Source organism: Coregonus clupeaformis, chromosome 2, assembly GCF_020615455.1.
Source record: "Coregonus clupeaformis isolate EN_2021a chromosome 2, ASM2061545v1, whole genome shotgun sequence".
Taxonomy (NCBI): Eukaryota; Metazoa; Chordata; class Actinopteri; order Salmoniformes; family Salmonidae; genus Coregonus; species Coregonus clupeaformis.
In genome coordinates this window covers 26,857,015-26,873,736 of record NC_059193.1, presented here as the reverse complement: position 1 = coordinate 26,873,736, position 16,722 = coordinate 26,857,015, and the positions used below count along the sequence as shown (strand labels likewise).

The 16,722-nt window shown below is 43.3% G+C and overlaps 2 protein-coding genes across 4 annotated transcripts; both read right to left on the bottom strand.

Moving 5' to 3' along the window:
* Nucleotides 1-443: 443 nt before the first annotated feature.
* LOC121532526 (pre-mRNA-processing factor 19) lies at nt 444-6,504 on the bottom strand. The gene is made up of 16 exons (XM_041838334.1): nt 6,302-6,504; nt 5,195-5,344; nt 4,944-5,020; nt 4,693-4,834; nt 4,494-4,567; nt 4,298-4,363; nt 4,106-4,147; nt 3,887-3,961; nt 3,683-3,758; nt 3,461-3,570; nt 3,033-3,188; nt 2,749-2,818; nt 2,487-2,660; nt 2,086-2,168; nt 1,830-1,935; nt 444-1,600 (listed from the first exon to the last, which is right to left on the bottom strand). The coding sequence occupies exons 1-16, from the start codon at nt 6,318-6,320 to the stop codon at nt 1,503-1,505; spliced, it is 1,518 nt and encodes a 505-aa protein (XP_041694268.1). The 5' UTR covers nt 6,321-6,504; the 3' UTR covers nt 444-1,502.
* Nucleotides 6,505-8,537: 2,033 nt separating this feature from the next.
* On the bottom strand, nt 8,538-16,521 carry LOC121532504. 3 transcript variants are annotated; one of them, XM_041838315.1, is made up of 11 exons: nt 16,406-16,521; nt 15,565-15,638; nt 15,389-15,431; nt 15,131-15,264; nt 14,920-15,055; nt 14,461-14,745; nt 13,880-14,215; nt 13,441-13,622; nt 9,161-9,256; nt 8,926-9,069; nt 8,538-8,840 (listed from the first exon to the last, which is right to left on the bottom strand). In XM_041838315.1, exons 2-11 carry the CDS (start codon nt 15,574-15,576, stop codon nt 8,628-8,630), a joined length of 1,581 nt encoding a protein of 526 aa, XP_041694249.1. In that variant the 5' UTR covers nt 15,577-15,638; nt 16,406-16,521; the 3' UTR covers nt 8,538-8,627. The 3 variants fall into 3 exon arrangements, with proteins under 3 accessions (XP_041694249.1, XP_041694255.1, XP_041694261.1); XM_041838321.1 differs by lacking the exon at nt 15,389-15,431; XM_041838327.1 differs by lacking the exon at nt 15,389-15,431 and having other exon boundaries at nt 15,565-15,619.
* Between the last annotated feature and the right edge of the window lie 201 nt (nt 16,522-16,722).

Below are 16,722 nucleotides of genomic sequence, written 5' to 3'. Positions count from 1 at the left end.
AGATTGAACTCTTTGGCCTGAATGCAAAGAGATTATCAAGGTCTGCTTCTTACATTTTTACCCATCTACCAATAGGTGCCGTTCTTTGCGAGGCATTGGTCTTTGTGGTTGCATCTGTTTGAAATTCACTGCTTGACTGAGGGACCTTGTAGATAATTGTATGTGTGGGGTACAGAGACGATGTAGTCATTCAAAAATCATGTTAAATACTATTATTGCACACAGAGCGAGTCCATGCAACTTGTGTCTTGGAAAGCACATTTTTACTCATGAACTTATTTAGGCTTGCCATAACAAAGGCGTTGAATACTTATGGACTCAAGACATTTCAGCGTGTAATTTATTAGTAAATAAAAAACTAAATTCCAGTGTAGGGCAGTGACAAAAAAACAAACAATTTTAAATTCAGGCTGTAACAACAAAATGTGGAAAAACTCAAGGGGTGTGAATACTTTCTGAAGGCACTGTACAAACAGAGCACACTGAGTCTTTATTGGGATCAAAGTCATACTGGTGCCTCAGACAGGCTGAAATGACAACTTGAGACAGATACAGTACATTCCATTGATCAAGCAAATAGCTGGGTGTTTTTACATAAATCACTATTTATTGAGGTGGAAAAAGGGTTGAAGGGAATATAAGTGATTAAGTAGCCAGGTTGTTTACAGCTGCACTAGGGTCGGACAGCATTCCTGTGTAGATTTAGACACTGCGGAGCCTTCGCCAGATATGGCTTGGAAAACGTACCTCAATCCAGGGATGAGAAATGCATTGTACTCTGAATTGTCCCATTATCCCAACTGTTACACCGAGAAGATTGAACAACTGCTACTTCTTCCGGAAAACTGTCCTTTTCATCCTCATGCTAGGTAGCATAAGCCACAGCAGCCGTTATGGAATGGCAGTGTCAGCCAATCCATTCCAAAATGGCGGCTGTGGCTTCTGCTACTAAAACTAGCAGTGTTCAATCTCTGCGGTGTCTTAATCTACACAGGAATGCTGTCCGACCCTAGTGCAGCTGTAAGGAAGCGGTTCAGATCTCCTGGCTAAGAATCAAGAAACACATCAATACAGGGAATTGGCTTATACAATAATGTGACAAAACTTAGTTCAAACAAAAATAATATTTCAACAGAAGAGTACTGTTGGTCTAACCAGCAAAGTAGAACAGAGGTTTGGGGAGGTATTTAAGGAGAATAAATGAAGGGAAAACCTAAATACTGTTCCTCCAACCACCCTGGGATCCTAAATAACTACAGATCAACACAAATTAATTTTAAAAAATGCTAAGACCATCAACTGCTGGTAAATGTGACTGAAAAGCTCCTGCCTAGGCCAGTCAACCCACTACACTCTGATCACCGGTCCATATTTCTCAAACCCCAAACCAGACTGCAGCCGAGTCAAATTGGTCGCACAGGTCTAGATTAGACCTAACCACCGCCCCCAATACTATCCTCTCTCTCTCCTCTCACTTCCTCAATCTGTCTGTCTGTACTAATTTACAGGCTGTAGAACTTGAGGCTTCTGTCCATTCCGGCGGAGGAAAGGAACTGAGCATTGTCTCCAAACGCCACACCGGTCACCAGGCCAGAGTGGTCTGGAAAAAGAGGAAGAGGGAAGAAAGAAAGACATATTTAAAGATGAAAAAAAAAAAAGACAGACATGAAGGTGACTACTGTAAGATGAGGCATGCCATAGGACACAGTTTTTCCTCCCCATGTGTACGCATGTATGAATTGTTTTTATCACTGGTTTACAGTGAGCAAACAAGGTCAGATGAAGGTTGAATGTGGATATAAATGTAAGAGGCTATGAATGTTTCTCACCGCTGAAGTTTAGGACCTCCGACCACTGCTTGCAGATGTACACCCTGATGTCAGATCCACCCACAGCCAAGTATGTACCACTCTGATCAAACACCAGAGACTTAACCTGAGACAGAACGAGAGAGAGAGCGAGAATAAGGTTCCGCTGAAAAACTCCACAAGAAATAACCATGTTATTTGCAGTAAATTAATTACTCTTGTCCGAGAGATGGGGAATATTGTAGCTAGCAGACTCCGCATGGTCTCTCATTCTCACCTCGTAGTTGTTGTCCAGGGCGATGGTCTTGAAGTTCTTCAGTTTCCTCAGATCCCACAGCTTCACAGAGCTGTCCTGGGCACCTGGAGCAGAGAGGGAGAGAGACTAGGTCAGGGAATCCATGAGAAATACAACATAATTTACACTGTTTTGTGATTACATTTTACAGATTGTATATCAATTCAAAAGGGCTTTATTGGCATGGAAAATATGTTTACATTGCCAAAGCAAGTGAAATAGATCAAACGAAAGTGAAATAAACAAATTAGAAATGAACAGTAAACATTACACATCAGTTTCAAAAGAATAGAGACATGATTATGGCTATGTACAGTGTTGTAACAATGTGCAAATAGTTAGAGTACAATCTCTATTGGCTCGGTGGTTGGAGAGAGACTGACCTGTGGCCAGGTAGTATCCGTTCTCAGAGAAGGCAATGGAGGTGACGGGGCCGGAGTGGCCAGGGAAGTTGGCCACGTTGGTGCGCTCCTTCAGATCCCAGATCTTGATCTGGGAGTCGGCAGTTCCCGTCCCAAAGATCAGACCGTCAGGGTGGAACTGAGCACAAGTAAGAGCTGGGGAGAGGAGGGAATAAATATGTGACACAGGGAAAACCGGAACCCAGTTTCCGTATTCATATGTGCAGACCACAAACACACTTACCAACACCAGCAGCCTCATCAGTGACTTTGGTAAGGACTCGGCCAGTTTGGATGTCGGAGAAGGCCCAGTACTGAAAGAGAGAGTAACAGAGTTAACACACATCCACCAACACAGACGCCATCATTTACTATTGACAACAGTACAACAGGTGCATTCTATTCCACAGAACAGGTGACCCGGGTGTTGTGACAATATGGTGGGCCCGGGTGTTGTGACAATATGGTGGGCCCGGGTGTTGTGACAATATGGTGGGCCCGGGTGTTGTAACAGTACAGGAGACTGACCTGGTCCTCAGAGGAGCTAAGCAGGTAGTCTCCGGTGGCGTGAAGTGACAGCCCAGTCACGCTCGCCTCGTGAGCTCGCACCACCTGGACACAGTTGCCCCCAGTAACGGACCACACCCGGATGGTGCTGTCTGGAGAGGCAGAGAACACCACCGACTGGAGAGGAAAGAAAGACAGAAAATATAAATAAAAGAAAGTGTGTGGAAGGAAATCAGGCAAGTGAGTTAGTGCAGGTTACAAACTAGGACACAGCACATGTTCAACCAGGTACAAAGATCAAGCCCTCATCTTTTAACTCCTCCTTTTCTTGGAATTTCACTGTATGCACAATGCTCAGATAACCTCTATGAAAAGTGGCATAGTTCATTGTTTTAGATCCTATGTTGTAGAAGTTCCACCCAGGACAGGTGTCTGGACAGGTCTGTTACCTGGGAGGGGTGGTAGATGACAGAGGTGACCTTCTTGGTGTGACCCTTAAGGGTGGTGATGATCTGTTCCTCCTTCTTATCAAACACCACCACGTTCTTATCAGCCCCACCTGGCAACACAGAATACAGTCATCATCTACACTGTTTAGATATGCAAGAAAAAGAGATGGAGAAAATAATAAGTGGGGGAGAGCGATAAAAAAAAAAGAAGAGGGTGCTTACCAGTGAGTACTTTGTTGGTGTCTGAAGGACAGAGGTCCATACACAGGATTCCTGGGACACTGGCGCTATGAAGACCCTAAGAGATTCAAAAGAACATGGTCACTATATGGACAGACAGTTCAGGGCAACCTCAGATAGTACTAAGCAGCTCAGTCAGTCCAACTACAGGTTATTACAGTCCTACAGACAGACAGTGGTACTCACAGCGTGGGAAGCCACTTGGCGGTACTTGCTGAGATCCTCAGCCCTGACCAGCTCCTCTGGCACGGTCTTACCTCTCTGGTTAGGGAGGGAGAAGGGAGGAGTGAGCAAACATAAGGGACTAAATGAGAGGGTGTATTAAAAGATTGAGTGGTTTGATCATCCATCTCTGCAATCCTACAACGCATGAGACACAGACATTTTCTTGAATTAAAATCTTACCTTCTTTCTCTCTGTAGTAAGGACGGTGGCCTTATCTTGGAGCTGAAAACAGAGCAGCAGAGGAGCGAAAAATAGACTTTAAACAGAATTCAATGAATCACAAATCCATTCCCATATTGGGAGGGTCTCAAGAGTAATGAGAACACTAATCACAGGGGATAAAAAGAGGGAAAGGGGGGAAAAAGCTCTTACCTTCTGGATGATCTCTGGAGTCATTCCCACCTGCTCACTAACCTCCATGGGCTCCCCACCTGCACCCTGCGAGAGGGAGGGGTAAACCAACACAGAGAAGATGAGTTAGAAAAGAGAAAGAGAGACAGCATGTATCCTCAGTCTCTGATAGACAGGAATTATGTTTGATGGATGAGAATCTAGGCCAATCACTCACCCCAGCGGCTGGCTGAGAGGCGGGCATAGCCTGAGGGGCGACCAATCCGGCTTGGGGCTTGAGTGTGGCCAGTGCTGTAGAATGGGAGAATGGGCACAGAGTAAGCATTGGCCTTCACAGGTCAGTGAAGGAGAGGAGATGAGGAAAAACACTTCAGACTATAGAGATCCCCACTAAAGCCACCTTGGCTCTCTCTTACCCTCTCTGGCTGCAGTGACCTCCTTGGTGAGACGGGCGATGACTCTGCAGGCTGCGTCATGCTGGTAGAGGGCGTGAGAGAGCTCCTGGCGAGTCGTCTGCAGCTGCTGCCTCAGAGTGAAACTGTGGAGCATCACCGCATCCTTGAAAGGGAAGACATTGAGGGAGAGATTTAATATGACTGAGGAACAGTATTCTGCTCTAACACTGTCCACAGCCAGACCACAAACTCCAGACAGTCTAGACACTCACCCACTCATCTTGCAGAGACTTGAGTATGGCAGGGATACTGGTAGCGGAGGCAGCCTTTGGTCGGATAGCATGAGACACTGGGCAACAGAAGAAAGAGCAGCAAAAACAATGATTCAAATCCATTCCAAAATCTTTGAATACATTGAACCAACTCAGTTCTCCTTCTTAAGCTAAAACTAATATCAGTACATGTTTGATGTGATTGACCCTACACTGATTACGTTGACTGTCTATTCCCACCCTCTGTTTACCTTTAATATCGATAAGTTGCTCCTCGGACAGTGGTTGGCCATTCATTGGGTCTACTCCATTCTCCGCGATGAACTTCTCGATCAGTCGGCGCTCGAACACCTGGTTGGACACCGGGGACACGCATGGGTGCTCCGGGACCTCATTGGAAACTGAGTAGGGGGGTTGAGTAAGTCAACGTGGTCTCAGAGCATTTCGTATTATTCTGTATGTGAATCCGAGACCCTCAATTTAGTATATGTTACGTTTCGTATGGTATGTGCTAATTTGTGGATGTCCATCATCCATTTCATATATGTTACGAATTACAATTCGTATGATATGCTACGAATTGCAATTCGTACAATGTTACGAATCTGCAAAATGTTCAATGTTACAAAGGGTATATGTTATGAATTCCAATTTGTTGTAGCTAAAGTTAGCTAGGTGGCTAATGCTAACGTTAGCTAGCTCTAGGGCAGGGTTCTTCAATTCCGGTCCTGGAGGGCCGAAACACTTCTGTTTTTTAATTCTACCTGGTAGTTAATTGCACTCACCTGGTGTCCCAGGTCTGAATTAGCCCCTGATTAGAAGGAGAGGATGAAAAACAGAGGTGTTTCGGCCCTCCAGGACCGGAATTGAAGAACCCTGCTCTAGGGGTTAAGGATAGGAGTTAGGTTAAATGGTTAAGGTTAGCTAACATACTAAGTAGTTACAAAGTAACTAAAAAGTAGTAAGTTGTTGCTAACTAGCTAAAATGCTGAAGTTGTCCGTAATGAGATTCGAACACGCAACATTTGGGTTGCTATAAGTTCGCGTATTCGAATTTCAAAACTAACATACTATACTAATTTGAAGTTCCCGGATTTACGTTTACTATGTTACGTCTAGTCAATGAGACCAGTCTGAGTAAGCGGATACGTACAATTATCATTTCATGAATAGATTAGAGCTGTTACGGTTAACAAATATAACCAACTGGTAAGCCACCATGAATACCATGTTGCTAAAAAGTGACAGACTACAAACAATCAGCTACTAGCTAACGTTAGCTAGCGTTGCACACTGCTAGGTAGCCAATGATGGCTAACGTTAGCTAGCTCATTTAACGAGAGGCATGTTCAACTTACTTGCGCAAACCAAAGACATCTTTCAAGTGCACGTCCCTCTGCCGCTAAGCATGAACCGTTGGTGTTACTTTTGATGTCAAACTACCTTGAAATGTTTTGCCTGAAAGGCAACTAACGTTATTGTGCCTACTTTATTTTTGTTCCAAGTTCGCACGCTGGCGTTTGATTGCCGCTTCAAAAACATTGCATGCTGGGATAGTATCAGTTCTCCAACGCGGCCTCTTCTTCGTTCTGTTTTCAGCTCATTCAAACAGTAATACAAATCACCGCCCCCTACGGTCATTAAACTAGTTTTATTTTCTTCAACATGCCTCATTATTTGACTCACAAACCAATGATACGTTAATAATACACAAGAAAACCTTGGGAAAGTATGATATGAAAATCATATTGACACAGTTTCAGATTGATGCCAATAAAGAGTTCATAATCCATTCTATAAAACCCTCAATGACAATGTAAATACCTGGTGAAAATAATAAGTCATATACTCATATGTACACCATTTTATAGGAAATCACTCAAAGTTTACTTAATATGTAAAAAATAAAATAAAATAAAGTGATTATTGTGTTAATTCACTGGATTAATAGTAGGTAACACATGCAGTTAGATATGCTTTTAGATTGATAGGCCATTCCCTTATCAATCTACTACGAAATCTTCAAATTCCTAATTTCTTCTTTAACATTGCCTACCATAACAATATATTTACACACATATTACTGCAAATATACAATCTATGGTTAAAATGTGTCGTCCTGAGGGTTCAAGATAGGTAGCAGCAAAGTAATTGTTGGGTTGAGTTCTGGGAACATTTGACAAATGAATGATATTCCAAATCCAGGATATTGCTCATTTGATGCTTAAAAAGAATGATCATAAAATGATCATACATACATTATATGAAGTAATACTCAATACTCAATCAGGAAGGCACTTTTTGAGTATTGAGTATTAGGCACTATAGCGACAAGCAGCCATGAACAGATATGATCATATACAGTGGGGGAAAAAGTATTTAGTCAGCCACCAATTGTGCAAGTTCTCCCACTTAAAAAGATGAGAGAGGTCTGTAATTTTCATCATAGGTACACGCCAACTATGACAGACAAAATGAGAAAAAAAATCCAGAAAATCAGATTGTAGGATTTTTAATGAATTTATTTGCAAATTATGGTGGAAAATAAGTATTTGGTCAATAACAAACGTTTCTCAATACTTTGTTATATACCCTTTGTTGGCAATGACACAGGTCAAACGTTTTCTGTAAGTCTTCACAAGGTTTTCACACACTGTTGCTGGTATTTTGGCCCATTCCTCCATGCAGATCTCCTCTAGAGCAGTGATGTTTTGGGGCTGTCGCTGGGCAACACGGACTTTCAACTCCCTCCAAAGATTTTCTATGGGGTTGAGATCTGAGACTGGCTAGGCCACTCCAGGACCTTGAAATGCTTCTTATGAAGCCACTCCTTCGTTGCCCGGGCGGTGTGTTTGGGATCATTGTCATGCTGAAAGACCCAGCCACGTTTCATCTTCAATGCCCTTGCTGATGGAAGGAGGTTTTCACTCAATCTCACGATACATGGCCCCATTCATTCTTTCCTTTACACGGATCAGTCGTCCTGGTCCCTTTGCAGAAAAACAGCCCCAAAGCATGATGTTTCCACCCCCATGCTTCACAGTACGTATGGTGTTCTTTGGATGCAACTCAGCATTCTTTGTCCTCCAAACACGACGAGTTGAGTTTTTACCAAAAAGTTCTATTTTGGTTTCATCTGACCATATGACATTCACCCAATCCTCTTCTGGATCATCCAAATGCACTCTAGCAAACTTCAGACGGGCCTGGACATGTACTGGCTTAAGCAGGGGGACACGTCTGGCACTGCATGATTTGAGTCCCTGGCGGCGTAGTGTGTTACTGATGGTAGGCTTTGTTACTGATAACAAGTTCAAACAGGTGCCATTAATACAGGTAACAAGTGGAGGACAGAGGAGCCTCTTAAAGAAGAAGTTACAGGTCTGTGAGAGCCAGAAATCTTGCTTGTTTGTAGGTGACCAAATACTTATTTTCCACCATAATTGGCAAATAAATTCATTAAAAATCCTACAATGTGATTTTCTGGATTTTTCCCCCTCAATTTGTCTGTCATAGTTGACGTGTACCTATGATGAAAATTACAGGCCTATCTCATCTTTTTAAGTGGGAGAACTTGCACAATTGGTGGCTGACTAAATACTTTTTTCCCCCACTGTATATATCTCCCTCCACTATTTTATCTCCTCCCTCTCTTTACCTCCATTCACTCCTCTTCTCTGTGCTCTATAGGAAGTTGAGTTTGTCAGAAATGTAGACGCTGCAAGTTTCCGAGGTATCCGTGTCCAGTGGAAGTGTGGAGAAGTAGTCTTCTGCATTGCTCCATCTCTCGACTCCCTCTTTCTTGATCTGGAACTGAAAGCAGTCTTCAGATGTGTGGAGGCAGTCGGAGGCGCCAGCGACAGAAAAGGAGATCTCCCTCTCGCTGCCAGCAGTCTCCTGAGAAGAGAGAGTCAAAGATAAAGAATAGAATATAACTGTCTATTGTGAGACATAATATAGAAATAACAGTGTGTGTATTTACCTCTCTACTCGGAGTGTGAGTAGTGGCAGTCTCAACTCTAAGTCTGTCTGTCTCCTGTTTACTCCCAGTCCTCACTGGCTCAGGGGAGGGCTGTGGTGCACTGTTCACTACAAGTGGTGCACTGTCCACAACAGGAGTGTAACCCTGAAACAGACACACGTAATATAGAAATTAAGAATGGTAAAAAGAAAAACATAAGAAAGAGCCTACATTTACAACTTTACCATCTACCTACCGAATGTGTAGGTCTGGGGCTCCATATTTTTGGCGTTGCAATCTGCCGTGAATGACCGTAAAAACCACAGGGCTGGGGGCTGGGCGGACTGTAGTCCTGCAGGCGACAAACAAAACAACTATGTAAATATCACAACCACTACACTGAGTATACCAAACATTAGGAAGACCTTCCTAATATTGAGTTGCACCCCCCCCTTTTCCCTCAGAACAGCCTCATTCAACAGGGCATTGACTCTACAAGGTGTCAAAAGCATTCCACAGGGATGCTGATCCAAACGGTTGAGCTTGAAAAACCCAGCATTGCAGTTCTTGACACAAACCGGTGCGCCTGGCACCTACTACCATAACCCATTCAAAGGCACTATATTATTTTGTCTTGCCCATTCACCCTCTGATTGGCACACAAACACAATGCATGTCTCAATGCTTACAAATCCTTCTTTAACCTGTCTCCTCCCCTTCATCTACACTTATTGAAGTGGATTTAACAGGTGACATCAATAAGGGATCATAGCTTTCACATGGATTCACCTGGTCAGTCTACACTACCGGTCAAACGTTTTTCTTTATTTTTGCTATTTTCTACATTGTAGAAAATTAGTGATTACATCAAAACTATGAAATAACACATATGGAATGATGTTGTAACCAAAAAAAGTGTTAAACAAATCAAAATATATTTTATATTTGAGATTCTTCAAATAGCCACCCTTTGCTTTGATGACAGCTTTGCACACTCTTGGCACTCTCTCAACCAGCTTCATGAGGTAGTCACCTGGAATGCATTTCAATTAACAGCTGTGCCCGATATAGCGTTTTCCTTGATGGCCAAAAAGGACCAGAATACCTTCTTCCATATGTTTGGGGATTTTCCCACATGCCTTTTGGCAAACAACAAACATGTTTGCTTATTTTTTTCTTTAAGCAATGGCTTTTTTCTGGCCACTCTTCCGTAAAGCCCAGCTCTGTGGAGTGTACGGCTTAAAGTGGTCCTATTGACAGATACTCCAATCTCCGCTGTGGAGCTTTGCAACTCCTTCAGGGTTATCTTTGGTCTCTTTGTTGCCTCTCTGATGAATGCCCTCCTTTTAATAATGGATTTAATGGTGCTCCGTGGGATGTTCAAAGTTTGATATTTTTTTATAACCCAACCCTGATCTGTACTTCTCCACAACTTTGTCCCTGACCTGTTTGGAGAGCTCCTTGGTCTTCATGGTGCCGCTTGCTTAGTGGTGATGCAGACTCTGGGGCCTTTCAGAACAGGTGTATATATACTGAGATCATGTGACAGACCATGTGACACAGATTGCACACAGGTGGACTTTAACTAATTATGTGACTTCTGAAGGTAATTGGTTGCACCAGATCTTATTTAGGGGCTTCATAGCAAAGGGGGTGAATACATATGCAAGCACCACTTTTGCGTTATTTATTTTCTATACTTTTTTGAAACAAGTTACAGTGGGGAAAAAAAGTATTTAGTCAGCCACCAATTGTGCAAGTTCTCCCACTTAAAAAGAGGAGAGAGGCCTGTAATTTTCATCATAGGTACACGTCAACTATGACAGACAAATTGAGAAAAATAAATCCAGAAAATCACATTGTAGGATTTTTAATGAATTTATTTGAAAATTATGGTGGAAAATAAGTATTTGGTCACCTACAAACAAGCAAGATTTCTGGCTCTCACAGACCTGTAACTTCTTCTTTAAGAGGCTCCTCTGTCCTCCACTCGTTACCTGTATTAATGGCACCTGTTTGAACTTGTTATCAGTATAAAAGACACCTGTCCACAACCTCAAACAGTCACACTCCAAACTCCACTATGGCCAAGACCAAAGAGCTGTCAAAGGACACCAGAAATAAAATTGTAGACCTGCACCAGGCTGGGAAGACTGAATCTGCAATAGGTAAGCAGCTTGGTTTGAAGAAATCAACTGTGGGAGCAATTATTAGGAAATGGAAGACATACAAGACCACTGATAATCTCCCCCGATCTGGGGCTCCACGCAAGATCTCACCCCGTGGGGTCAAAATGATCACAAGAACGGTGAGCAAAAATCCCAGAACCACACGGGGTGACCTAGTGAATGACCTGCAGAGAGCTGGGACCAAAGTAACAAAGCCTACCATCAGTAACACACTACGCCGCCAGGGACTCAAATCCTGCAGTGCCAGACGTGTCCCCCTGCTTAAGCCAGTACATGTCCAGGCCCATCTGAAGTTTGCTAGAGTGCATTTGGATGATCCAGAAGATGATTGGGAGAATGTCATATGGTCAGATGAAACCAAAATAGAACTTTTTGGTAAAACTCAACCTCGTCGTGTTTGGAGGACAAAGAATGCTGAGTTGCATCCAAAGAACACCATACCTACTGTGAAGCATGGGGGTGGAAACATCATGCTTTGGGGCTGTTTTTCTGCAAAGGGACCAGGACGACTGATCTGTGTAAAGGAAAGAATGAATGGGGCCATGTATCGTGAGATTTTGAGTGAAAACCTCCTTCCATCAGCAAGGGCATTGAAGATGAAACGTGGCTGGGTCTTTCAGCATGACAATGATCCCAAACACATCGCCCGGGCAACGAAGGAGTGGCTTCATAAGAAGCATTTCAAGGTCCTGGAGTGGCCTAGCCAGTCTCCAGATCTCAACCCCATAGAAAATCTTTGGAGGGAGTTGAAAGTCCGTGTTGCCCAGCGACAGCCCCAAAACATCACTGCTCTAGAGGAGATCTGCATGGTGGAATGGGCCAAAATACCAGCAACAGTGTGTGAAAACCTCGTGAAGACTTACAGAAAACGTTTGACCTGTATCATTGCCAACAAAGGGTATATAACAAAGTATTGAGAAACTTTTGTTATTGACCAAATACTTATTTTCCACCATAATTTGCAAATAAATTCATAAAAAATCCTACAATGTGATTCTCTGGATATTTTTTTCTCATTTTGTCTGTCATAGTTGACGTGTACCTATGATGAAAATTACAGGCCTCTCATCTTTTTAAGTGGGAGAACTTGCACAATTGGTGGCTGACTAAATACTTTTCCCCCCCCGACTGTATTTTTTTTCATTTCACTTCACCAATTTGGACTATTTTGTGTATGTCCATTACATGAAATCCAAACAAAAATCCATTTAAATTACAGGTTGTAATGCAACAAAATAGGAAACACGAGCAATGGAGATTAGACCGGTGGAAATTTGTCCTTTGGTCTGTAGTCCAAATTGGAGATTTTTGGTTCCAACTGCCATGTCTTTGTGAGACGCGGTGTGGGTGAACGGATGATCTCCGCATGTGTATTTCCCACCGTAACGCATGGAGGAGGTGGTGTTATGGTGTGGGGGTGCTTTGCTGGTGACACTGTCTGATTTATTTAGAATTCAAGGCACACTTAACCAGCATGGCTACCACAGCATTCTGCAGCGATACGCCATCCCATCTAGTTTGGGCTTAGTGGGACTACCATTTGTTTTTCAACAGGACAATGACCCAACACACCTCCAGGCTGTGTAAGGGCTATTTTACAAAGGAGTGTGATGGAGTGCTGCATCAGATGACCTGGCCTCCACAATCCCCCGACTTCAACCAAATTGAGATGGTTTGGGATGAGTGGGACCGCAGAGTGAAGGAAAAGCAGCCAACAAGTGCTCAGCATATGTGGGAACTCCTTCAGGACTGTTGGAAAAGCATTCCAGGTGAAGCTGGTTGAGAGAATGCCAAGAGTGTGCAAAGCTGTCATCAAGGCAAAGGGTGGCTATTTGAAGAATCTCAAATATAAAATATATTTTGATTTGTTTAACACTTTTTTGGTTACTACATGATTCCATGTGTGTTATTTCATAGATGTAGAAAATAGTAAAAATGAAGAAAAACCCTTGAATGAGTAGGTGTCCTAAAACTTTTGACCGGTAGTGTATGTCATGGAAAGAGCAGGTGTTCTTAAATGTTTTGTATACTCAGTCAGCATAGAGACACAGGGGAACACACAGGAAGACAAACATAAACCATCCACAGAGAAGCTGTATGTGACCCTTGACCCAATTTAAATGTGGAAGGAACTGATGCCTGAGGAAATTCAGACTGGCGCAAAGGACTGGTTCTATTCTTACTCTGACAGTCACTTCAGAATGCGATAACATACAGTTGAAATGGATGGATAACATAGTACCATGACAACGGGCTCAAAGCATTGCACACACACAAACCCTGGAATAACCCTGCCATATTGCTTCTACCTTCCAAGCTCACACATCTCTCACTCTACAGCCGTCACCTGGACATTGACTCTTGGCGGGTTAGCTGCGGGTGTGTGGTGACCTCTTAGGCCGTTGATGATCATAGTGAGGCTGCAGTTAGGGTAGCGCTTCATAAATAGGATGAAACCAGCCAAAGTCACAAACATGCCAGAAGGGACGCTGATAGACTTGAGGACCGCTCTCCATCTAGCAGTCTTATCTGGAGAGAGAAACAAAGAATCAGTAGAGCCATAGATACAGAGTGTGAAAGAAAATAAATGAAGGGAAAGGGGATACCTAGTCAGTTGCACATCTGAATGCATTCAATCTAAATGGGTCTTCCGCATTTAACCCAACCCCTCTGAATCAGAGAGAAAGAGCAAGTGAGAGGGGAGATCTAGAAAGATATGACCTCTGCATCGTGTAAAGGGATAAGCTGTTGCTCACACAGACACACACACAATCACTGTCCCTCACCGACCACATGGAGAACGGTAGACGACACCAGGTTTCCGTCCTGATCTCGAATCTCATACATCCCATCATGCTTTGCACTCAGCCTGGTGATGACCACCTCGTTGACAGTCCTGTTTCTCCACAGAGAGATGAGGCCCCGATACCGGGGGTCCTGGTCCACGATCTGCCCGTCCCTGATCAGCTGCACGGGGCGGGAGTACCGGGAGTCAAGGGGAACATTGGAGGGGTTGGACGGGTGCAGGGAGGGGGTAAAAATGAGGTGGACATGAGGGACAGGGAGAAACAGGGGAAGGTTTAGAGACTCCTTGAAGAAGCGGGTGACATTGAAGGTGTGCCCTGCACACACACAGGGGATAATGAGGAGTGAGAAAGAGAATATGGGAAAGAGTGGAGAGGAATGATGATGGTGAGGGACATCAGGATGAAAGAAAGAATCAGATAGATACAAGCATTAAGTGTCAGTTTGGACAATTTATCAGACTGCTCCAAGAACTAATACCGCTTTCTCTCCTCTCCTAGCCTCCCATCTCCCTCTCTCCATCGCTCTCTTAACCCTCAATCTAGATATTTTCAGCGCTCACCATTGACAGTGAGTTTGCTGCGGGAGATTACTTTCCCATTCTCGTCTCTGATGGTGTAGTTTCCCTGGTCTGCCTGGGTCACCCTTTCTGCCACCCAGACCCTCCCATCCGACCCCAGCCTCCCCCGGCCCGCCTCACTGGTCTCAAGGTCCGTCCGGTTCCACAGTACCACCGGCTGGGAATCAGGGGGGGAGCGCCGGGGAGAGAACTCCAGCAGGGAGCCATCTTTAGGGATGTTGTGCTGAAAGGTCTCCCCATAGCCCCGTCGGAAGGTTTTTATACATTCTGAGAAAGGGCGAAAGAGAGATTATATTGAGAGTCATAAAATGTTTCAAATGTCATACAATCAATTTCAACAGATATAATGAATCATTATACAATATTATAGAGAAAGAGACATAAAGTAGAAAATAATAGAGAGAAAGATCGAGAGAGGTAGTCCCTGCGGCTGAGTTGTACCTGAGACAGTGAGGCGAACGGTCTCATCAGTGAATCCAGATGACAGCTTGATAGAGTAGAGCCCCTGGTCACTGTTTGTGACGTCCTTCAACAGCAATGTCCTATCTTTGGTCCACTCAAACCGCGGGTCCTTCAACTACAAGACACAATAGCAATGCTTAGCATACAGGAACACACTGTACACATGCTGTACACACGCTACTGTACCTACATTGTTGTTCTCCAGTAGCACTCTTCTAGGTCCTGGAGGGTAGCTGGGGGTAAAGGTCACGATCCTTGACCCTGAGTAGACCGGCAGGCGGAACTCTCGTCCAGAACACACTATCTGGAAGTCTTCATTCCATCCTGAAAAAGAGAGGGACAAATAGAGGGAGGAAGAATTACACATTGATGGGAGGGGCAAAAGTACATGGTCAGAAATGATCAACAGAAATGTTTTGCATTTTTACAAATCCATGCGGGACTTTACGTGAATTGAAAAACAACCACAACGATACTGGACAAAGAGAAAGCTAGAGGGAGAGAGAGAGATGGGAATCAAATTCTTCCAACATAATACTACTGTACAGTAATCACAGGTTGAACCACCATCTTGAACTTGACGCAAAAGCTATAATAGTAAAATGGCAAAAAAGCCCAACTTACCCAAAGAGACATGGATGCTGAGAAGGGCACTCAGTAGGATACTGAGGTGCATGTTCTGAGGAAGGACAAGACAGCTGTAGAGACACACCCACTGGGTCAGAGTTTTACTGTATAGCTAGTTCTAATTAAATTTCACGTGTATCCTTCACAATAATGCCTACTTTATTATCTATGAAAGATTTGTTAGACATATTTTAACATAGTTGAATATGTGTTAGACATAATAGATGTTAGAAAGTGGACAGAAAATTCGTTGTACAATACAACATAGGCTAACAGTACGGTATTCCAACAATTAATCTAGTGCCTGATGACCATTGCATAATTTTACAACTAGCCTACAGAAAACCATTGCATAATTTTACAACTAGGCAACAGAAAACAAAAATAGGATTGCCCATGATTCATGGCCCATGACACATTGTTTAATCGCTGTTCTCCGTTTCGACAGTGGAGTTTATTGAAAAACATCACTACACAACAAAGGTGACTTAGTCCACAGAGCTAGTGGACTAGCATACAATCAGTGGAAGATTACACTCGTCATTCACCCCCACTCCCCACAATTACCGAGCCAGCAAACACTGTTCACCATCAATAAACTACACAAGGGGGTGCTAAAAGTCTATCTTTAGAATGTTGCCCTGCTAATTTCACCCGACCTGTGACGCTGATACTTTTCACTGAATATTGGCTTAGAGTATTAGGCTATTGTCGACGGCATTAAACTAATGCACTCCGACAAAAAATATATTTTACAGTAAGTTATTTAGCTGAACAATTTCTTTGAATCAACATTGAATAAAATGCAGATGTATTACATGCCTATATTTGCACTCACCTATACACGACGGCAAAATATACAGTGCTAATATTTTATATTATTGTATTGCAAGCCCATGTAGTGAATGAACAAAGCAGCGTAACCCCTAATTAACTGCGTATTCTTTGGCGATGTTCTTCTTCTTCTCTGGTATAATGGCATTTGCAACAATTGGATGTGTATGTCGCCACCTGCTGTCTGGCTGGATAATACAGATCCCTAAAAAGGGAAAATGCGGTGTAAAAATATTCATCCAAACTATCAAAAAGAAAATTAAACTAATAAAAACCAACCTTATTTTTTCCCTACACAGCCTCAGAAGGAGCCTGGGAGGT